The sequence below is a fragment of the Bombus pyrosoma genome, linkage group LG11 (assembly GCF_014825855.1).
Source record: "Bombus pyrosoma isolate SC7728 linkage group LG11, ASM1482585v1, whole genome shotgun sequence".
In the NCBI taxonomy this organism is placed as follows: Eukaryota; Metazoa; Arthropoda; class Insecta; order Hymenoptera; family Apidae; genus Bombus; species Bombus pyrosoma.
In genome coordinates, this window is record NC_057780.1 from 6,478,635 (window position 1) to 6,503,727 (window position 25,093).

The 25,093-nt window shown below is 33.4% G+C and overlaps 1 protein-coding gene and 1 long non-coding RNA gene across 3 annotated transcripts in view; one reads left to right on the top strand and one right to left on the bottom strand.

The window, feature by feature from the left end:
- Window positions 1-296: 296 nt before the first annotated feature.
- LOC122572549 (caskin-1) overlaps window positions 297-25,093 on the bottom strand; it is a 51,539-nt gene continuing 26,742 nt past the window's right edge. For both annotated transcript variants that reach the window (XM_043737615.1, XM_043737614.1), the window contains 6 exons: window positions 8,472-8,750; window positions 7,573-7,896; window positions 6,792-7,129; window positions 6,099-6,485; window positions 5,401-5,853; window positions 297-5,092 (listed from right to left, as the gene is read on the bottom strand). In XM_043737615.1, the coding sequence (XP_043593550.1) occupies window positions 4,835-5,092; window positions 5,401-5,853; window positions 6,099-6,485; window positions 6,792-7,129; window positions 7,573-7,896; window positions 8,472-8,742 (2,031 nt within the window). In that variant the 5' untranslated portion in view covers window positions 8,743-8,750 and the 3' untranslated portion in view covers window positions 297-4,834. The remainder of the gene's footprint in view (window positions 5,093-5,400; window positions 5,854-6,098; window positions 6,486-6,791; window positions 7,130-7,572; window positions 7,897-8,471; window positions 8,751-25,093) is intronic.
- On the top strand, window positions 18,693-22,644 carry LOC122572563. The gene is made up of 3 exons (XR_006318501.1): window positions 18,693-19,905; window positions 20,001-20,742; window positions 20,801-22,644. It is a non-coding gene; the product is annotated as an uncharacterized LOC122572563 (long non-coding RNA).

A 25,093-nucleotide genomic window follows, 5' to 3' on the forward strand; every position in this document is an offset into this window, starting at 1 on the left:
TAATTTTAGATTGTTGTAAATATTATTGAACCTATAGAATGTCAATAGAAATGTTTCATCTATTAAATCTTAGAAGCAATCTACTTTGTGTATTTTATATAGTTTTGTAGAATTTTGCATCTTTAATTTCAAAAAGTATATAAATATCCGCAATCTAATAACAAGTTAGAACTGAAACAGAGTATGAAATGTAATTATTTGTTAGGGACTTTATATAAAACTGTCACGTTAAACAGTTAACTTTAAAAAAGTTAAAAATTTAATAATTTGGGAAATAAATATAAACTGACAGTAGCTATTGCTCAATGATTTTTATATTGAAGATGCTACAGTTACACAAACATATGACTGCTCGAATATGGCATATACAATTTGCACCTAAATTTTTAAGGAAACTTAACATCTAAGAGTGAGGAAGTTCAATGTATCTGTGTTTCATGGACTTCTTTACTCTTTCTCTTACAAGTAACATTACTTAGTTCATAAAAATTATATTATTACCTATCTCGCTTGAAATCAAATTTTCCACAGCAGAAAATATTTGATTTTTCATAGCATCACAATGAAATGATATTTTCTTTACTAATTAAAAAATAAATCTTGAATTAAAAAATAAACTTATATTCTATAGAAGAAATAAAAATTATATTTTATAGTAAATGAAATCAAATAATATTTATTATTTCCTATATAACCTACTTCTTTTTTCCCTACTCCAATCGTCTCCTGCGAAATAATATACGATAGAGATGACATATACATATGATGTTGCATCCTGCTTATGTTATAATAAAAATATGAGAATCTCTGTTTCCTTACATAATGAGAATCTCATATAACAGGATAATTAACAACTTATTTCGGGTATATACCAAAAAACAATGAGAATGGAGTCTGTCAATTAGTTTTATTTAATTATCTCTTTCATCATAGTCGATAAATCAAGTAACGTATTTAACGTGCATTTAAACAAATACAGAAAGTAGGAGAAGGTCTCAAGGACACGTAAAATGCAATTAGGCGGGTATTAAATTCGCTGAACAAAACTGCAGCGGCGCATACGTTTGTACAAAAACTATGACTAATTTAATACAAATATAAATATAAATATAATTTATATATATGTATATATCTATATTTATATTTGTACTTATCATTTATATTTATATAATATTTATATATGTATAATATGTATACACCATGTAGAAGCAATGTCTTCAGGAATTCTGAATTAGCTGCCTAAAAATCAGCCAATAATTGAATTCTTTTCAATATTATTGATCATTATCAGCTACCTGTAGAAATGAAGAGGCAATCGCTTAAGAATAGTAGATAATATACGTTTTAACTACTTTAGGAATGCCATGAACTGCTTTAAAGCATTTAGTCTAATACATAGTTTCTCAATTTTATTACTCGAATGTATTATTTTAAGTAAACATCTCAGTAGCATATTTTATGCATCTGATCTACATTTTTTACTTACATTGATACTGATAATTAAAATAATACCTTTCGTTAAATAAAGTATTTGTACATCTTTTTATAAATAATTTTCTCATTATAGCTTGTTGATACTATATCAATTAAACTTTTGTAAAGTTTCACTTAAAATAATACTTTCAAAGCATCAATGAAATTATTCATAATATTTTTAAAACATTTAATAATTTTCAATTTGAAAATAAATAAATATTAAATAAATTTAATGTTTTAAGTGCATTTTATGCACGAATTACTTTATGCAATATCTAGAAATTGTATTTATTCACTTCTTGATCTCGTGAAATCGCTGAATTACAGTATAAAAGTCGGCAGTGTGTGCATTATTACCCCCTATTGTATTTTTCAATGTGTATCATAAAAAAGCAATTATTGTAAATTGATCACACGATCTCACAATTAGTATAAAATGTTTCATTTCCTACCAACATTTACTAGTTACTTCATTTTTTGTCAAATTAACATTTATTTTAGTTAAACACCTGCATCACGATATTACCCTACAGCTTTTATCTTCTTACGTTAATTATTATTGTAAGAACAATTGTTTAAATAAAATAGTACGTTTCTTATTTTAAATTGTTTTAGAATATCCATGATTTTGTGGTCAATTCATAACTTTAGTGTAAAAGATCAAGCCTAAAACTTAAATAATTAATCATAAATATGAAAACTTACTGATTCTTGATTAATCTTTGGAAGATTTAAAAATGTTCTGTGTTCAAATATATAGGGCAGCACAAATGATTATACTTGTAAAAATAACTTCATGTAAAAACATTTCTAGTAATTAATAAAATATCTAAATGTTATAACCCAACTAAATAGTAAATTAAAAATTTGCATTTAAATGCAATAAAAATAAATGCCACATTTATACGTATGTAAACGTATTAAGAGCTTGTGCCACCTTTGATTATTCATATATATGACTTAAAATCAGTTTGTTCTCTTGAAATATAATAATATACAATAATAATAAAGAGTAAAAGTAAATAATAATAAATTGATAAATTTGCAGCACCGCAAAACAGTTTCCCTAAGTACACTGCTTAAACTGATATATGTATACCTACTATATATACCTACAGTAGTTAACAAGTCTGCAGGCTACAATAATGTAGCCCCAATATTTAGTTGATTAACCTAGGTTTTAAGTGTGTTTCAAAATCTTGTATATATCCTACCACATTTTCTTTTCTGGTAATGATAGAGCGTAACTGGATTTGAATATTTATAACGAATCATATAGTTAAAAATAAAATACATTAGAATCATGATAGCGTAATTGAATTCATTGCAATTAATTTATGATTTACTTGTGAAACTGATTTGTACAGAGACAGCAATTTGTACTCCTTAAAGAATGTAAAATAAGGAGTATTTTATTAGTAATAACGTCATACTGAAACCTTATATACATTTATGTATGAGAATTCTATGTCCATTTACACATATAAATCGAAAAACCTTTAAAATTTTAATCCAAGTAAGAAGTATGTACTATTTACTTGAATGTACCAAAGATGACTGATATGTTAACAATGACTTAAATTGTACATAAGTTTTAAAGTAGATCACAGACTTTAAAATACTTAAAATTTTAAAAATAAGCCATATATGTATATGAACTCTTATGATTCATAAAGAATCTGGAATTATCATATATAAATGTACATGTGTACATGCATATACAGGATAATTCATATAATCGAATACAAGATACAACTTATTGTTAGCTCAATCGCATAATCCACCTTGTGTGTGAGGACTGCTACATACAATTCTATGCACAGGTCTCAGTACATATCAGTATAATACTTAAATTTGGAGTAAACCTGAACACTTTTTATCGACAAGATTCTACTACGACGATTACTTTGATTTGATACATGTGGATACTTTGCACCCCACATGTTTTTGTGCACCATATAACAATAGTGAGTTACATACATCACTATATTAGTACGGATAATAAATATAAAATGTTAATTGGCATACAGTGCATATGATTCTGTATTTAAACTGTATAATCTTGAAATTTAATTGGCAGTCAAATGTTTATGTTGATTTTGTTCTCAGTCTTATGAGAACTATTTTTCAAGTTCAAATAATGGAAGATGTAAGTTTTTTCATACAAACTATCGTAAACTCTTATAGAAATTGTACCATAATATAGTCAAAGATATAATTATGCTTCATCATCAAAACAACATGACTCAATAATATTTTTCTTTGACGTTACTGGAAGAATTATTTTACTCTGGAAAAAGGATACAGAAGTTTACTTCTTTGTATCATACTAATCTCAAAATGTCTAACAGCTCCAACAGTTATGAAGGTCCCAATCTAACATGCTATCGTTTTAGCAAAGGACGGAAGTGGAAAAGGAAATATACTAGCTGGAATGTACATATATCGGTAGCAATGAAGTTTCCAGAGAAAGCGAATCAGTCTTTATGCTATATGAATATAAAATACAAGTGACGTGAAATGTGCATTAAGAATTAGACTACACTGATGTATTCTGCAGTCTTTTTATCATAAGGCATAAGTCCATACTTCCATACATACTTATTTATTAAGTGCAATTCTCTATTAGCATAATTTTTCTCGTCTATCTATCCTTGTTAAGTTATCCTTCTACAATTTTATTTTATTTTCCTTATATAAATTTTATTTAAAAGTGCCAGTTCAAAAATCTGTAATAGAAAACGTTTGTGTGTAACATTAATATCATTCAGAATAATGTACTAAAAAAAATTGTTCTTTAAATATACTGAATAAAAATACTTTAGAGAAATATAAAAATCGCAAAAATTGTGCAACATTCAGGTGTCTCTGGAAACTCCATAGAAAGCTCATAATATTTTGATAGAAAAATAAGAAGCTTTGTCCTATAAAGAGAGAAAGAAGGAATGAAGAAACAGATAAAAATCAAAATTATGGCGTGGAATACTATCCACTACGTTAACTTATACAATTATAACAGGATATTATTATTTGTGTAATGTAACTTATGTTGTAAGCCAACACAATGGAACGTGGTTTAACATTCGTCCAACACCGAACATTCTTTCCTCTCAATACGATCATTGCAATGTATCAAGCTAAAATTTATCAAGTTCATATATGACGTTTGTCTATTTAATCTTGCAAACTGTATGCGTTCATAGTCTACACAATATTATACGTCATAGCGTAAGATATCTATGTTTTCGTCATCGACTTTTGTTGCTAAAGTTGTGTTCTTCGTGGTAGTACTAGTAGATAAAAAAAGAAAGAAAGAACAAATAAAAATGAGAACAGACGTAAACAAAGGTAGCGATGATTATGAATTCAAGCCTTGACGTTTTTCTTCCTCGAGCATAGCGTCAAGTTCGTCAGTAAGATTTGCAAGCATATTCCCAATATCGTTCAATACATCCGCTGGTTCACTGCCACCGGTGTGATGGCTTATACCATGACCTGACATGTTGTTACCAGTATTACCACTTGCGTATTCTTGTGCGCGTGCAGCTCTTTGTTTTATTGTTCCGGCATTTTCATTTGCAAACGGTAGTGAGTCGGATTCTGTACTGGAACTTGACTGAAAAAATACAGTTAATATTAATATACAATCTACTATTAGTGTTAAGCTTGAGAAATGTTTATGCTCAATTTAACAGCCAGGGTACATATACCCAAAAATTTAAGGATTATTGGAAAATAAGATGTCTGAAAGTCAGATGTATTTAATCTTGTGTTTATATACTCCGTTTCTCAGATATCCAATATCAATGGACTTTATCAAGTTACGTTTATGAAACATATAAAATTTGAGCAAATAATTTCACGAATATCCACAATAGCAATATTATATTATTATCGTATGAAATATAAATGAAATAAAACTACCTTAAAACTGGCATCAGAACCATTACGGTGCTGCAGAGCAAGAGAAGCTATTAATTCATGTTCTTCATTAACATTGACACTGACACTACCCCAAGAACGAGACATAGAAGAAGGTGGTCGATTTATTTGTGGAGGAGTCGATGGCACTGGCGCAGGTGCTGGTGGCGGTGGAGAAGGATGATGGATCAAATGATGATGTTGATGATGATGTATGTGATGTTCCTCGCAAGAGGCAGTTGGAACTGGTCCGCTGCAATCTATCACAACATCGCCAACTCCCGATCCTCCGACCCCTACTCCAGAACCGCTATTGTCTCTAGAGCTTTGACGCCTTGGAGGAGACGGAGGGCAACGTTTCGGAAGATGTGGACTACTCTCGAGTCCGTAAGTTAATTGATATTTGTTATCGAAGTCTCTTGGTAGTGACTTAAATTGACCTGGAGTTGCAGTGACCTATAATGGAGGACCAACATGATCATATTTATGAATAGTAATATAAGCTGCAATCATGCGATTCCTTGTGTCTTTTAGGCTAATACTAAACATTTTTCCCCGCTTCTTTCGCTTATCTTTATATATAAATAATCACTGAACTGCGGATGTTTACGCAAATTCACGTTTTTATGAATATTCCTTAACTGGTATCACTCTTGCTTTGATTATATTAGAAATTTTTTGTACATTTAAAATTATATTACCTTAGCTACAGGTCGTGGACGAACAAGACAATGTCTAGGTCGCGGAAGAGTTCCGCCACCTGCATCCACTACGGAAGTATCATTTGTAGGAGTCACATCACCGTCTTCGAAGCTGCGTGGACGCCATTCGATTGGCTGTGGATGCGTGGATGGTGCTGGTGACGGAGGATACCCAAGGGGTGCGTCTTCCAAGCTTTCTAATGATTTTCCTCGTGAACCAGACCGACCAACAATGTTATAATCGGCTGGTAAAGCAGCGTACATACTTCTCCACGCAGCTCCAGATGTAGTATCACTTCCGCCTCTCTGAAAAGACCTCAGAACAGGAGAGGAACAATCCTCATCAGGAGATGGCAAGTCAGGACCTCCTCGTTGAATAACTACGTCCTGGAAATATAGTTAAGGGGAACCAAATATAAAGACATAATAATAGATAGGAAGGAAAGAATTATAAACGTTGAGGGTACATAGCATTTGCTAAAGAAAATAAACATCTAATAGTCGACTCGTGTGCCAAGACTAGTATTTTTGGAGTTATGGGTCATAAATGTTATCACGACTCACATATATTAAAGACGTTGTAGGATGGAGAAAAAGTACATGTTATATCATCATCATCCGAATGAAATCACAGAAGACAATTAGACGTTATATCTTAACAACTAATAAGATATTATTAAAATATTTCTTTACCTGTGTTTGTCCAGGATGCGGCGGTAGCCGAGCAAGATCGAGCGGCTGTATACGTTTTCCAGCACGAATATCCTTAACTCTCTTAATTGCCAATAATAATTTTTTCTGATGGCCAAGACGTACAATACCAATGTCTTCAAGATCTTCCCAAGTGAGAGTCGTCACATCTTCAACTGAACGCATACCCTGTTGATGAAGAGCACCAAGATATTCTTCGAGTCGCAGAAGCCTGAGCCACTCTTCTAACGAACCAGGAATATGTTCTGGCAAGCCATCTCCTATGTTTAAATTATCTATTTCCGCCTTCAAGCGTTTCCGATGATTAGGCTGCTTAATTCCTGCAAGTCCATAGAGTCTTAAATATAGTCTTTTAATCATAGACATAGATAAATTAATCGGTAAGTATAAAATATAAAGGAATGTTTAGAACTTGTATAATTAACAAAGCCATAAATTTTGTAATATCTCAGTGCATCATTGTGACTCATGTACATATCACAATGCAGATCTCTTAAAGTAGTATTATTTAAAATTTTATTATAAATTTATTTAAAGAAATATTAAAAAATTATTTTAAAAACTTGGAGAATAGTAATCTTAAAAGAAATAAAAGTTCAGATTTATTTTTATCATGCCTACTTTTCAAAAATATACGGAATTCAAATATGAAAATATTAAAACATCAAATTCTTTTTATTTGTTGAATACGTTTAAATCTCAATTCTCAATTTCTAATACACATTTCTAATAATAATAATGATTATATCGAATATAGATTTACCTATCCCTGTCAAATCTTCTGGCGTCATACGCGTTATAGTAGCCAAATCATAACCAGCGGAAGCAAACAATGGAAAGTATTCCTCGAATTGGAGTTCAGTCAACCAAGCGTGAACGACGTCGAGATCCGCCGGTCTGTCCGGATGGCTGCCAAGTGAGCTTATAGAACACCTGGGAGATGAAGCAAGAGCACCAGGTCCTCTAGGGCCCAAATGATATCCGGAGGCTCTTCCAGAATCCAATGAAGCGGTAGAATGCCTGGAACCCGAACCTGATCCTGAACTACCTGGGCTATCTCTTCCAGGACTTTGAGTCATATCGATTCCTAGAAAGAATATATAAAAATTACTTTCTCCTTTCAATTAAACAAAATATTAATATCAGTTACATCAGTCATATCATAATTTACAACAATGTTGAAGATTTAATTCTTTAACTAAATTAATACCGTACATTTCTTTCCTTTGGGAACTTATATAGATTTACAGTGGCTTCAAACTATCAAGTACTAATTATTAATTTTCTATTCAATAAATTGCAATCATTTCTATATATATGTATTTCTGCGCCGATCAAAATTCTATAAATTCACGCATTTGGTAACAATTCCATGTTTCATCCTCTTCAATAGTAATGTGTAATATCCAAAATAATGTACATTTCATGACTCAAAATTTATCTATCATCACCTTACAGTCTGGTCAAAAAACACATACAAATTATTATTTATATGATAATCAGAAATAAAGATGAGGAAACCACTTTACTTTTAATGTAAACACAGCGGAGATATAGTCTGATAGAAGGGATGGATAAAGGATGGTAAAGGAAATAACATTATCGCGAGCGTGTAGCGATATTATCGAATTTGGTAAGGCAGTAATTCGATAAGGATCTCACCTTGATCCTCGGCGTGGGCATATTTGCCGACGACTGGTGGAAAGGCAAAGCCAGGGTGGGTAAAAATAGGCCCCGGACTCTTTCCAGATGGCACACCGTAAGAACCCTCGTCCGTTGTTCCGCCTGGTCCACTTCCGGGCAGGAAACAGCTATCTTCGCTGCTCGCATATCCAGCGGAACCAAACGAGGAGCCAGAATGTCGAAATACATCGGGTACAGCCGGTGGTGCCACTTTCTTCGCCTGGGTCACAGCTTTGGACGGCCGGTTCATGCCGCCAACTGCAAAAAAAGCAAAAACATTGAAGCTTAACTATGGTGAATTACGAGCGCAAATAAAATCTAAATATAACGAGGAAAATACATTTTGGTTTATTCTCTTGGTGCAAAATGATATTTGATATGCATCATGAGAAACGTATCTGACAGACGCCGTTCCAAATCATGAGAATCAACAGTGTTTCTCAAGACTATAAAGTCGTGACTTATATGTTATGTGTTAATGAATCCATCTCTTTTCATTTCTTGGCTTTTATAATCGAAGTTTAACGCTTTGACAACCGGCTTTAATTCGCGTCAAATATGATTTTCGCCACGTTTGTAACTTTGAATATTTAGAAAATGGTAGTTCGATGTTCGAAAATTGCCAATAGCTTGGAATACGTGGTAAATAGAAAGATGGAAGTAATCGTTTTAAAGAAACGAACAGATGCGTATATCGTGCGCTAGTAGTTAAGTGCGTGCGTGGCGCTAGTGTCGCGTCATGGTGAAGATGGTAGTGCAGATCTTACGAATGATTTCTTTTCGAGTTGCAATTCTTGAAACTTGCACCTCAGAGAAAGCGTTTCGATGTAGGTTACTCGAGCAAGAAGATAAGCTTCGCAACGTGGTCTCGTTCGATCGAGAACGCATTCAGAAATTTCTGTTGCGCTTTTAATCGAGACGTGTATTATAGATAACACTTTATAAATTAACATGTAACTTTTGGTCAATTATCTTCGATGAAATTGTAGATCTTCGTTTAACGACTATGTTAAATATATTAAGAGGGTTAAATAAGAAAGGAATGTGATTTTGAGAAGACTTTATATCCTATTAGCATAAGAAAATAGAAGGAAATTTGTGAAATCGTAGGTATATTATAAATGTTTGTAACCTCTTCCACGATACGAATATAATCAAATTATAAATATTTTTCCCATCTTCGTACAGTAGAATATAGAAAATCGCAAGAATATGGAGGCTTCCTTTAATAATTAACAGAATTCCAGGCTTTGAAATTTCCGGGATCAAGAATTACTCGTTACACTTCTGTGTGGAAAGTTTTTGCAGGTATTCCGCATATTATAACGTTTTTAAATATTTCAAGTTTCAAGTTTGCTCTGGTTTAGCCTCTGGTTAGGTAGCAGAGATTTATTGCTTGATTTAAATATATCTACGTGTTACAAGGTATAATTTCCACGCCTCGGCAAACGAACAGAACTGCGAGATTTATTGAAGATAATTTATAGAATTTCAGACTAATAAATTTGCGAAATTCGAAAGCGATAAAGGAAATGCCATCGTGCCGCAACGCTGATAGAAAAAGCAGGCGCGGCAAAGATTTCGTTAATGTTAATAGCCAACTACAATTAAATTAAAGGAAAAATATTCAACATAGATAAATGTTTATCGATATATTTGCTGTTAATAGAGCTACATTTTTCATTTAGAAACATTAAATGTGCACGGTAAAATCCGCCGATACTTATATATTGTAAAAATCGATATTCTAATGGAAACTATCTCGAACGTACTTTCCTTCTAGTTAGTTTCACCTAAAGTAAAAACTTAATTTGACTAATCGATGTACTTTTTTATAGTTATATTAGCCACATCCATATTCATGAAATTGTATCGTGTAAAATATCACAAGTTGAAATGCTTTTTAGGTTTAACGAGCCTGCCGGACTTTGCACTTAAATGATCGATGAATGACTAGGAAACGTATGAATGTAGGAAAACGTCTTAATCAGCCCGGGGCAAAATTACAAAACCTTTGATGCTGTAGGAGTAACAGGTATCGAGAGCCACGAACAGAGGCGTTCTACATTAAGTACATACAATTAAAGTAGGCCAAGACATACTAAGGTATGTAGAGCAGTGGTCTGGAGTAAGCACAGAGATTATTTTATCAGCGAGATTGTTGGTGTCAAAGCAAACGGGACGTTACGTGAAGCGCCAGATGCACCTATTATCGTTTCCTTTGAAAGTTGCTTCTTGGTACTATGATAGTACGTTCGATGTCAAAATTAATAGGAAGACATGGATGTTCAAGCGAGAGAACGTTCATTTTTTTCTCGCGTTGAGAATTACATGCTCGGTATTTTTTCGTGCTAAATCGCTAGATCGAGAATCCTTATGCAACGCTAACTTGTAATGCAAGTAGAGAACTAGAATGTAAATGGAGATTTGTTTCATCTGCTAATAATAAGAATTCCAACTAAGCTACCACAGCTTGGATATTTTATACGTTTCTGTAAACTTATATGCATTAGAAATTCTCACATTGACAACTGTAGAGTCAATATTTTTCTGATACTGAATCACTAGATTACTCGTTTTTAAGCAAACATATACTTTTATAACGCAAATAGAGAAGTAGAATATAAATGGAGATTCGTTCTATATACTGATAATAAAAATTGTAACGGGTACTGCAGTTTCAATATTTTATATGCTTCTGTAAACCTGTGTACATTAAGAATTCTCACATTAAGAATTGTACATTCAATATCTCCTTGGAGTTAAATTACTAGATTGTGAATTTTTGTACAAACCTATACTTGTAGAACTCAAATAGAGAAGTAGAATATACATGGAGATTTGTTTCATCTACTGATAATAAGAATTATAACGGATACTGCAGTTTCAATATTTTATATGTTTCTGTAAACCTATGTACATTAAGAATTGTATATTCTGTATCTTCTTGGACTTAAATTACTAGATTGTGAATTTTTGTACAAACCTATAATCGTAGAACTCAAATAGAGAAGTAGAATATACATGGAGATTTGTTTCATTTACTGATAATAAAAATTATAACGGGTATTGCAGTTTCAATATTTTATATGTTTCTGTGAACCTATGTACATTAAGAATTGTATATTCTGTATCTTCTTGGACTTAAATTACTAGATTGTGAATTTTTGTACAAACCTATAATCGTAGAACTCAAATAGAGAAGTAGAATATACATGGAGATTTGTTTCATCTACTGATAATAAGAATTATAACGGATACTGCAGTTTCAATATTTTATATGTTTCTGTAAACCTGTGTACATTAAGAATTCTCACATTAAGAATTGTACATTCAGTATCTCCTTGGAGTTAAATTATTAGATTGCAAATTTTTGTACAAACCTATACTTGTAGAACTCAAATAGAGAAGTAGAATATAAATGGAGATTTGTTTCATCTATTGATAATAAGAATTATAACAGGTATTATAATTTGGATATTTCATATGTTTTTGAATATTATATGCATTCTGTGCAGCTCTGTGTCTTTAAATTTGTTACACACGCATACAAATTTATGGTATACCGATAATTATATATTTAATCCTTTCGCTACCATGCGTCACGCATACGTGACGCATTCTAAAAGCCGCTTGGATTATCTACTTATCATTTTTTATTATTATATATGTCATAATGTGTAACACGTGGAAAGTTTGTAACCTGAGCTATGAACAGCGAACCTTTGCTTAAGCGGCGATACCGAAAGAATTAAATAAAAAATTATATTTTATTTTATTCCCAAAATATTTAAGATATTTACAGGATTATCTTTTGTATCGCTTTGGCTTCTTTTTCATACTCGCTTGCTGCTTCTATTCGTTCTTTCTCTAACGATTATCTTAAAATGAACCTCTATGATAGTATCATACTCTGAGTAACGTTTCAATTTATCAGGCCTATATAACTTCTCTGCTTTCATTCCCTTAATTGATGCAATAGAACCATTCACGTTAGTCCACTAATTGTTTGAAAAGCACTGTATACCTATACTCTGTTGCTCATCAATAATCCTATGAGAATTTACAATTAATTATATATATACATAACTATTATGTTTGTACATAAAATTTTTATTCATATAGAAAATGTTCTCTCCATAAAGTATATAGTATACATAGTATTTTAGAAACTCGTGATCCTGATCGATAATGTAAACATCTGCCATTACACTATTACTTGATTTTCCTTTTATAGAATTTTTTATGAGAAAGTCCATATCCTTACCACATTGATTCTTGATCTAATCTGCAACTTTCAATCTTTCATAGATGCATCATACCTTTGTGTTACTGTAAACTGGAGTTTCTATCGCACGTTATTAATAATAATAGTAATAATAATGATGGATCCAGGACGAGTGTTAGAAAAGATATAGAAAATTCCTGTAGAGATCGTGATGTTCGCTATAAAAAAATTCACCGCCTTGTTTGTCAAATAATATCAAAAGCCTTGGGCAAAGATTCGGGAACACGGCAAGAGATTAACGTCCCTCGCGTCTACTACTTCTCGTATCTAAACGATGGGGAAAATAAATAAAAATGCCGGAGATACACACGTGTACTGAAAGTTGAATGAAGAATGCCGGAACACTTTGAAGACTGCAGCGAACATAGCATAGAAACGACCATTAATGCGATGCTAAACAACCGGATGCATGTCGAAGATACTGAAAGATGCAGCAAAGGCGACAACAAATAACATATAATCATCAAGCCGATCGTAAAATCAATCTATCCGGCGTATTTTGTCTGCTGGTATGGTCGACGATCATCGAAACTAGAAAGCTAAGCCTGTGCAGAAATAAAATGAATATCGATGTTAAACGCCTGGTATATTTTATTACGTATAACATTTATACACGATATAAACAACGTTGAGAAGATGAATTGTAGATGTATGGATACTTATCGTTAGATATCACGGAGTACCAAAAGAAGATATTTCGTTAGTCGTATTTAAATACATTCATACGTTCGTCACGTTGCATTGTGTGAAACATCAAAAGCTTTATTGTTTAATGAATAAGCGAATTTGCATTCTAGTAGCCGATAAAAGTTAAAGAAATTTAAGTATGTGCGAGTGAAGTGTATAAATGTAGAAAAACGTTCTAATCGGTCGGGAAGAAAATTACGAAAAGAAATTGTAAAACGATACATTTTTTATTTTTCTTATTTGTCTTCTAATACTCTGTAAAAGAGGCTAATTATACAAACAAATTATAAATTATTTCAAGGAGAAAGAATCAAAAAGTTCTTCTTACAAAAAACAATACTATTCCTATAATTTGTATCGCGAGGAAATGAGATGCTGTTGGTGAAAGAAACGGTACATATTAAAGGCAAGACATTCTAAAGTTGGACTATAAGGCAATGTTGAGGCACCATAAATTACAGCAAGAACTACGTCGAGCGAATTGCAACACAGACTACTCTTTGTACTGACTGTTGCTGGCCCAAGGAAAATGGGGATCAATTCTGGAACATTAATCTGTATGCGGATACTGGACTGTAACATTTTGCGAACAAAAAAATGAGATATGGAAATATCCTGATAAATAATTCTAAATCCCTTCTCTGTATTACTACTGCATCTCAACCAACTATAGCGGAACTAGACTGAATTAATAGGTTATGTATATGATGTATGTATTTAAATTTAGCAAATATACATACCGATTTCGTAAATGTTTGTATTCATTTCGAAGATTCAGTATAATTGCTTTACGTTAAAGCATACGTGTGATACGACTACTTTTATATGATCCTCATAATACACGATTTCCTTAGGAGCTTAATTTACAGGATAGGAGCTTAAAGGGGCAGTGGAAAAGTCACTAGAAAAATGACGAACAATTTCAGAACATCACTGACAATTAATTCACTGATGGATAGTCGTATATTTGCAGCTAATATACCAAGAAATTGCTTTACTTGCAAGATAATCTAATAATTCAGTGTTCAATGTTTTTGTCATATTAAAGGTATTAAAGTTGTGAGATCTATGTAATTGTACTAGATGTTAAAAGCTGTTTCAAGTCATAAACAAGTAAATAAATAAATGTAAAATCTCATCGAGACAACGTGTACTGTGAAATCCCTTTACAAGGTTTTTATAGGTTAGGTCCATATAAACCATGCGTAAATGACGATTACGTCAGCTCGTGATTAGCCGGGACTTTGAGTGGCCATTTCTATTCACGATAAAATCTATATAACTTTTATGCTCTACATAAAATCGCATCATAATAAGACAGAAACATCGATCGACTCTCGGTAAAGGCTATGTAAAGAGATATCTACGCGAAGCCATTAATATCACGACTATTTTATCGGTCGATAAAACAGCGTATCGGAATTGATTCCTATATAAACGTCCTCGCTTTCTAGAGAAGAAAAAGTTTCCGAAATTACTTCGCTACAGTTTTTTTCTCTTTTCCTTTTTTTCTGTTGCTTCGTTCAGTCTGGAGTTCATTAGTAGTTTAGACGCGAAAACACTTATCGCAGAAAGCGGTGGATTTATTACGGGTAGAGGCTAAAAAGTTTTGTCTGCTCAAGGTCGGTATTCGACTGCGAATTATACCAACCACGATCCCCACTTTTTTACGGTTTTGCCACGTGCCTGGCCTCTTGTCACGTACGCATCGCGGATACAAGGCTGGCCACGTTCGAACTTTCAACGGTGCTAGTCACTGAAACGCGATCTCTGCCTCTTTCTGCTTCTGTATCTGTATATTCCTTCCGTCTAACGTTCTTTCTGCATTCCTATATTTAGTATCTATTCCTACACGCACGTACTTCCGTGTCTTATACAGTGGCTAATGAATATATTTAAACGCTTACCATAGAAAACTTGTACATTTATATTGGACACGTTATATAGAACATCTTGAATTTCTTCAGTACCGTAATCAGACATGATTGTTCCCATTATATCGGTCAGATTTGAGATCAATCGCAAAATTCATATAGAAGTTACAGTAAGCTTATTGGCATGTACGATGTTATTTCCCCTGTTGGTTTTCCTGGTCTAGGGATTAATATGATTTAGGTTATTTTTCAATAAATTGGGAAGAAATTTACTCTGAGCAATTTACTACAAATATATGTTTAGTAAGAAATTAATACATTGTATGAATAGCCATTTTAAACATATAATACGTGTTAAAGATGACCACACAGAATATTTAGGACTATTTATACAATAAATAATTGACTGCTCAAATACTTCTCTGATGTCTGTGAAATATATACCTGCATTAAATATTTTGTAGTTTCTAGTGTATATTTCCAGATCTGTTTGAACTTTACCAATACGATCATCGCAGTCAACCTTCGTTACAGCGCTAATGAAATTTCAAAATGTTTTATATAACACGTACAATATGGACATAAAAGTCTTCTATGGTAAATCTCTGTTATTCTCCTCTTTACTTTTCTCTTTCATGTATAGTGTTACACGAATTTTCATGTACAATGAGGAGCATACAGGATCGAATCTGGTATAGGGACTTTCCCTATTTACAGGGTAGCCAACAGGGTGCCAACTGATAAAAGGATTTAATAGCTTGAACAATGAAGTACGTAACTTCAGTTTGTTTCCTTTCTAAGAGAATTATCGAGACCATCGTGAAGATGGCTATTATGAAATTTTTATGTAGTTTGTAAATAGAAAAGGGAAAAACTGCTTGAAGATTATGAACATCCGCAGTCCATTCGTAACTCATACACTTGCTACCGAATACAGTTATTCGCAAAAATCTTCTTAACTCCTGGAGGAAGGTCATTTTTATTAAAGTAAAACAACTAGCTAATTTCTTGGCAAACTTAGCGCGTCCCAAGAAGATTAAAAGCTGTGAAAACGCGAAACGAGCAAGGCAAAAAGTAACGGCTCGATGGTACGTACGCCTTAAAAGGAAATAGATGTTTGGTGAAGTAATTAATGTCATTCCGTTGAATCATTCTAGGAATTTAGGTGTACAGAGGAGACACGTGTAGGCGTGATGGAAGCCGTAACACGGAAAATACAGAGGGCGAGAAGAAGGAAGATAAAAAGCCGAGTAAAAAAGAAGAGGAGGTCAAAGTCAACTAACTGTGTAAATTCGTTAGCGTTTCTGTAAATACAGAAACCTGAAAGCGCAAGGAGACCAAAGAATCTACTTTCTGGTGCTCCTCTTCTTCTCTTCCATGGACAAAAATTCTAACGAAGTTTACCAGCGATGAGGTTTCAGAAGCGCGTGATTTCTATGCATTTCTAAACCTTCTCGAAATTTGTCTTAAAACATTAGAGAATAGAAATCTTTTGAAACACTAGAAATAGGAAAAATATTAAACGTAAAGAGGTCAGTAAATATTGCATGTCCATGAAAGATGTAGAAAAATATTAATATTAATATTATTATTATTGAATTAATACTATAAAAGAATAATATTAATTATATTCGATTACAAAGCAAAGAAAGATTATGTACGAATTTTTCAATAAATTCCTCAAGAAATGGCAATACTAGAATATCGAAGATATATGAAAAATACAAGTTGACTTTGGTATTTCTCAGAATACTAATTGCTAAGTATATTTTCTGGAAGTAATTTTGCACAAACATCTGCAGAAACATACATATATGCAAAGTGTTTGTCCAGGATAAAGATACAAAGCGAGTGTGCCAGCTTGAAGATAAGTTCCACCAAGGTCTTTCTTACGGTGCACATAGCTTACACAACGGATGCTTACTGCGCGAATGCTTCCTGCTATGATTCCTACTTATAATTCATGACGGTAATCTGAACTTAGATGACACAAGCGTCAATTCATACAGCGAGCCCAATGATGCAGAATATTATTCCACGACGAATAAGATCAGGTACGCGATACACCTATAGAATGCAAAATCTATTACGTGAATCTTCCTGCTACGTTATAAGCTTCAGTTTGTATTAAGAAGATGTGCAATTATTTTCCGAAAAGAAATTATATTAACAAAGAATTGTTCAACTCTGCTGGATCTGTACGACAGAAAACGAATGTTATATTTCGATAGATGTTATTAATGAAACAAAATATTGAAGGAACGATATTCTACTACGCCATACGAAAAAGAAAAAAAAAATAAAATAAAAAGAACGACAAGATGTACGTGTTTGACTCGGAAATACGAGGTAAACGTTCAGATATTTTTTATTTTTGAATAACCGACGTAGTTACCGTATTTCCAGATAAATGTAATGTGCAAAAAATTATCCCAATCACGATTAACAATTAAAAATATTTTATGGGTAAATTCGCTGTAAGAAAAAGAAAAAGGTAAGGAGACACATTCCTTTGCTGAATTTAGTGATTTAGACATCAACCTTTTTTGCATCCCATATCTTCCATCATTTTGTTTCTTTCAATAGGTACATAGTTTACAACAGATTCTCGCGACAGACACCAATCAGTTAAGCGGTTTTTAAGTTATGGGACACAAACAAACAAACAACCAACCAACCAAACAAACAAACATACATACATACATACATACATACATACATACAATAAGGCCAAACACCCGGCACAATCAGGTAAATACTAGATAGTTGTTTGATATTTGACTTTAATATCGAATATAATGTTATTGTCTTTTGTTTTGTGAATCACGATTTTTATGAATCAAATATTTCAGAAAACAAAAGGAAGATATCTGAAGAGACGCGAACGTGAGGAAGAATTGAGGAAAGCTAGCTGCAAAATAATATTATCAAGGCAACTAATAATTTACATAGGAAATAAAACAATGAAGTCGCTAGTCAAAGAACTGATATTACAAATTTATTAGCTTCTTAAGAGCAATTACGGAAGAATTACTGAATCAAAATGATCGAGCAGCGAAAGACGGAGAATTCTTTGGTAATTGGAAATACATCTCAGTTTCCGAGAACGAAGAACACGTTACGTTTTTAAAAATCGAGAATATTCTTCTGCTTTCCTATATGAATAATTACATTTCCAGTTACATTTTACAAAAAAAGGCCATCTCTATCGAAATGAAAAATGCTAGAAAATTTCACTGCAAAATTAATGCGATCTGTGTCAAGATTACTACGAGATGCTTCGTTATTACTGTACACATTCAAACGTGAATACTTTATCTATATAATTAAAACCTACTACAGTACGATAAATATAAATTATTACATAAATAAAAGATAGTTCCTTTATGTAATATAAGGAGAAGAATTAATATTATAATTGTCGTAACACAATGGAATGGATAACTATGTAATCCGAGTAGTTGACTGTTAAAACATTGGCCTAAACCAAGTCCGTTCTCAAGCACAGACGCTCAAATCGATACAGATTTATCCCTCTAGTGCTATCCTTGCGAAGCTGGGGGTTGCACAAACTGTAAGACACGTACGGACGAGGATTTAGTACTCGAAGAGACAACGCTAATTCATAAATAAAATAGTAATTAACTGCGGATAGATGGCCAAGCAGGCGCCTTTTGTGGAAACATGTAACGCTAATAAAATTGCTGCTACGATAGTTGGACGTAAGTTTCGTAAGTTGATAATGCATGCGGATGAATTGTGGGAGATCTCTGCGGAATTGAATCTATTAAAGAGCTAGGGAGAGTGTGGGCGTTTCCGTGACTCGCATTCAACACGTGTCATTCGATACGTAAGATGTTATTCCGTGTCATAAAGCTAATGCTCATCACGCCGATCTTATCCAACTTCTTAATTAATTTCGCTAATTACCCTCGACGATCGATCGAAAGCTGAATCGAGCGTAATACTGTGCGCACAGCCGGCGTAGGAAGTTCAATTAATCTTGAAATGTTTTGTTACCGACACTGTATGGTACACGCTGATACTGCATATCGGGTGATTCCAAATCGAACGATTCATTTGTTTTTAAAACGTCCTATTCTGCTCGATCAAAGTTCGAATCGACTTCGTATTGGCAGCAACGTTGCTTCAGCGATAAGTCACGCTGCTCAAGTTATTCTAATCTAAATTACATTTTAAAATAAATACGTGTTTAGCCTGCTCTGATCACTGAATTCTTTATGCCTCGAGATAGCTTTCGTTTCGATCGAAAAACGTACTTTTAACGTTTTAAGAGACAGAATGAAAAAAAAAAAAAAACATAGAAATAGAATATAACGTAATACAGTAAAAGTTGAACGAGAAGATCGCGTATGTTGCATTTTTCTTTTTCTCAAACTCGAGAAATTTTCGAACGAAAAAGAAACGCTATCGAATTGAAAATGACTCGAGATTAAGGTGTACTGGGAACGAATCATTGAGACATATATAGGACCAATGACGAAATTAAAGATACAAATATGATGTAATATAATGATATAATATTCGTGCAAATGAAACGACGGTAAGTATTCTTATTAATATCAATGAAAATATTCTTGTTAATATTAGTCATAGATTTTCTTTTTCTATGCTACATAAAGATATGTTTCTGTGTAGAAATATGCGAAGCGGAGGTTGAATTCATATGCGCACGAGGAGAGATAGCGAGGAAGGTTATATGGACACGTAGCAGATAAGAATTGGCTGCATTCGCAACGGTACTGCGGCTTTTAAAAAGAGCTATTGTATCTCATAGAAGTAAAACTCTGGCAGAAATCAGGAAATTTTCAGATAAAGAAAGGTGGCACGCGATTTAAAAATTTCAGAAAGTTTACGACAAGGAGATGAGAATTTTTTCAACAATAATACGCAGAAGTTTAGAAAGTCGAGTCGAGTTGTAAGGAAAGTAAGATCATCGAAGGATCGTTTAAAATAGAAAAATCTGATGAAACGAAGATGCAACTAGTTCTTACAAAGCTGTAAATTTTGTTGGAATTTACCAAAGGAAAAGCAGAACGAAGAAGAAGTATTTCGAGTGTTAGCTTAGCTGTAACGTTCGGTTAGAAGTCTATTTATTTAGATCTCGAATGTACCACTCGCACGCTTTGTATAACTGTCGAAATATGTGATAATAGGATTACGAGAAATTCATATCTTGATTAAATATCGTTAATAGTTAATTGAGTACACAAGACGCGTGCAAGCAATAACGTAGGCGAAGAAGGAATATGTGTATCAATTGGTTTAATTATTACTGGATTGAATTTCACTAATGATATGCAAACAATATAGATGCCACTGTTACATTATTTCATATACACGAGTCTAATGAATCTAAAATAAAATAAAATAAAATAAGGTAAGGGAAACGCATATTAATTATTTGGATAATTGTTACACAATTTTCTAATTTATAGTAGCATGTAAATTATTGACGTATTTACAACACGGAGGTAGAGGAAAGAGCTAAGACACAAGGTGGTTGCATGACAGTAAACGAGGACAATGGGGAAACAAGTACGGAAGATGGCTAGTAGAGCGTAAAAATCTATTTCCAATAATCAGCAAACGATTAAACGTGGCAAGCACAGTACAAATAGCGTTGGAGTATTGAGGCGCGTGGTGGTGTCACAAAGTCTAGAGGAATTAGATACAAGAGTACTTTAAAAACCTCAAGAATCAAGTAACCTAGGAAGGAACGAGGTTACTAAACTATAATAAAACAGTCTGGATACGAGGAACAATTAATTCCTCAGCGAATGATAATTGATGAAAAGAAGAAAATAGAAAAAGATCAAAACGAGAAGAACTGTAGGGAAATTTTAATAAAATAATTGGATTAAGATTTAGGTGAGTCTAAGAAAAGATGGGGTTTAGATAGCATGGATTTCGTTTAGGCGACGAATTAAACTGGAAGAAACACGTCCAAGAGAAAATGAAACAAATAAAAATTACCGGAATCTCGACGTATCGGCTTAGAACGAGAAAATATCAACATATTAGAATATGTAAACATCAAAATATTAGAATATCTCCAACGCGTCGTGGTTCTTATTAGAAACTACTGTACAAAGAAAACCTTAAAAATTCCCACAGTCGAAGAAGGAATTAGGCACACCAAAGCACAAATAACAACAAACAGCCAGACGAACCTACTAGCTAAAAACTGCTGCACGAACTTACCGAGAAGACTCAAGATAAGACGCTCCTCCGACTTACTCATTCTCACGCTTCGTTCGGTGATTGCCGATAGTTGTATCGAAATCCACGGGATTCGCTTCAACTTCTCAAAAGAGGTTCTCAAAAGAGGGCATTTAATAAAGGAGATAGCAAATGAGAACTTGTTAGATATTATGAGTATCATAAAGTATTACTATAGTATTCGTACATTTTATCGTATCTTCGTATATTGAGAGGATTGTTGCACCTTCGAATCTCCCGTTGTTAGTCATGCGTATAATTATTTATTATATTCGTGAAAGATTATAGGAATCGAGCATCCTACACCTACATACCGCTCTAATAATAATTCCTCGTATAATAAATAGTTTTATAACACGTTGAAAATCGCAGTATCAAGTAAGTCGGATGAATAGATAGCACGTTATACGAAAACTTTCTGACCCCGTGTGTATCGCAACATCTGCATTGTAAAGTAAACTCTCGCACATCTTGTCATTGATAAACTTGCTATCACTGATAACGTACACAAACACCGAATATGCCCGTGCAACGCCTGGGAAAAACGACGACTCCTCGCCACGTGTTTGCCTAGTTTGCTAACCGTTTCATACGCATGCACGTACGATTCACGTTGTTAAATAAAACGATAAATTACGTATGACGCAAGAAATATTACTATTTGATATATATACACTTGATGTTGGTGGAAGGTAAATCGTTGTGCATGGAAGTACGTGGAAGAGAGTTAAACAAGCGAAGGCAAGTGCCGAGGTGAAAAAAACGTGGAATGAAAGAAGAAACCAGAAATAGATCCTTGCTCTCTTTTAAAACAAACAGCTCTCACAAGCGCGCCATTCGAAACAGCCCCTCGACATAAAAACACGTGTTTATTTTCAGCATGCGCGAGCTTCTTTCACATTCTGTACAACAATGTCCGACCAGTCTCAAAGGATTCACACGCAGCACGATATGGCAACGAGCGTGACAAGTGTTCCGATGATTTTTCTCCTCTTCCTGTTAGATCATAGATGTGCAGAATGTTTTATGTAATCGATTCGCCGTTTGTAGCGATATCGTATATTTTTATTCTTGGTGATTGGAAATATGATACTATATCACAGCTAAATGGGATCACCTAGCTATCTGCCTGACTTACGACTGTATAAAAAAGCTTCTTTAGACGAAGTTACGCTATCTCAAGTTAGTACATAGTAAAAAGAATCTTTTTCCAAGATCCTTTCCTTTTCACGAGATTCCAACGTCGTCTGTATTTTTTTAAATGGAATCCTAGATTCTTTTCATCCATCAAATAACGCGTCTTTTTATTCAATATATACAAAAGTACCGAGATGATTGGTTTAAAACATATTTCGATCTTAATTTCGTCAAAGTTGGCGTACGAAAGACAAGGAAAGACGCGAAGTGATGCTCTCGTGTTTGTTTGTGTTTATCTATCTTAAAGAATACCGATGACTTTAACTTGAGAAAAAATTGAAAAAAGGCACCTTTTGAGACGGTGCAACTTTCTTTTGAGAAGCTGTTTCGTGCAACAGTACATGAGACAGATATTTTAAGCGATCTCATTTGGCTAGAACACTCTGTATAATTATTTTTTAACAGATGAGTTTTGATAAATTCTACGTTCATGTACGAACAGCTAGAAAAATTTACCGAATGTCCAGCTGGACAAACCGCAAAGTACAAATTAAATAATAAAAAAGAAATTGTATGAATATCGATCTCTCCTCGAACGATTCGTTGAACATTGCGCAGTTTTATTTTTAGAAGGTTTATCGAACGAGGAAATTTGGAGAGGGCGTCTAAATTTGAAAAACAAGCAACAAGAATTCCACACATCTGCATCGATTCTCGAAGAAAAATTCTAATTTTGTGCAAAAGACATTTCTTTCCATCTTAAACAAAATTGTCTTTTTTATCGATACCTTCCACTATTTTTTTTTTTTTTTAACATCGTCTTAACGCAATATTACAATACCTGTGTTTTATTTATTTACCTGTTATTAATTTACCATTTATATACCTGTGTATTTAATTTTATATCGTAATATACTCATCTTCTTACAAGACATTACAACTGAGGTATTTAAACAAATATGCATATTTCAAAAACTCTGTGAAATGATAAACGCAACGATGACTCGATCTTTTTATCGATCGTGAATGGAAGAATGGATTCAAAGGTGGATCGAAGCAGCGTGAAGATCTTCGATCTGTTACGCGAGAAAAAAACTAAATAGACTCCTCCCTGTTTCATTGGAACTAGCCGTTTCACAAATATTCAAAGTATGTTCCGTGGCTAAACATGGGAACAATCGTAACTTATTGCATAAAACCAGTTCGAATGAAGCAATGCGATGGCGTCAGTGGAGTCGACATCGACCGATGAAATCGTAGTAGAAAACCACCTATCCGGTGGTAATCGTTGTCGACAGACCTGTGGAACTAGGTTGGACTTGGCCTGTTGTCCTAACTCGTGGCTTGGCAACTGGTTAGTTGTGTACACTACTGTGCAGAAGTTTAAGATTAACCACTTTTCTATTTTTCTCGCAAATCCAATACGACGTAAGAAAATAAAATATACAAAGGCGACCGATATGAAAATATACGTAGAATCTATTAAAGCGACGCGTTAAAGCTGTAAAATCTATTTTGGAAGTAAATTTTCTGCCGATAAATCATACTTCGATAATACCCCTTTCACGAAGAATAATTGCAAAAATTTGAATCCACCAGCAAGATGGCCAAAAATTCTTCCAACGAGGTAACAAATTTCGAGACGCTAACTTAACGGCTGAGATATTTACAAAATAATTTAAATATTTAAAAAGCATTATATCTTTTTCTTCATTTTCTAATTAATTGCTCAATTGTTTCTAACCACCATAACAGTTTATCATATAATAGATCGTGGTTTCTATGGGAAATTTAAAGATTCCAAAATGCACAGGATACGCATAATATATAAAGGCATATAAAATATCCCGGGTAGAATATTCGTTATAATATGGCGGATGAAACAAAATACCGTTTATGTTTCACATTGTTTAGCTGCGCTCGTAAAAACATAAAAATGCACGAATATCCACAGTCCAATCATTGACTGAAATTAAAGAAAAGAGAGAGAGAGAAAAAGAAACAAAATATCTGGCTATTTGTAGGAATATAAAAGCATGGAGCATTCCTTCCATAGGGGACAATAGAGACATTTATATAGGAAAATCAATTATTCAACGTAATATCGTCTTCATAGTGGTTTATGGGCCCGTAAACTGTCGGCTGTGACTATTGTTCTAATCCCGCTCGTTAAGCTCAACCGTTATAGTCGCCATGTTGAGTGGTCTCGAAAGTTAGGTTATAATACTGTGGGACCCCCATGCCTGTTAAGCGAGATGGTCTCTTTGCGCTTGCTTTACTTAAGCCTTAAAGCATTGCTGCGTAACCCTGTGTTCGATCAAAGCCTTAACCTGTTCGTCTCGAAAGACCCTCAGGTGGACCCAAAATAGGTA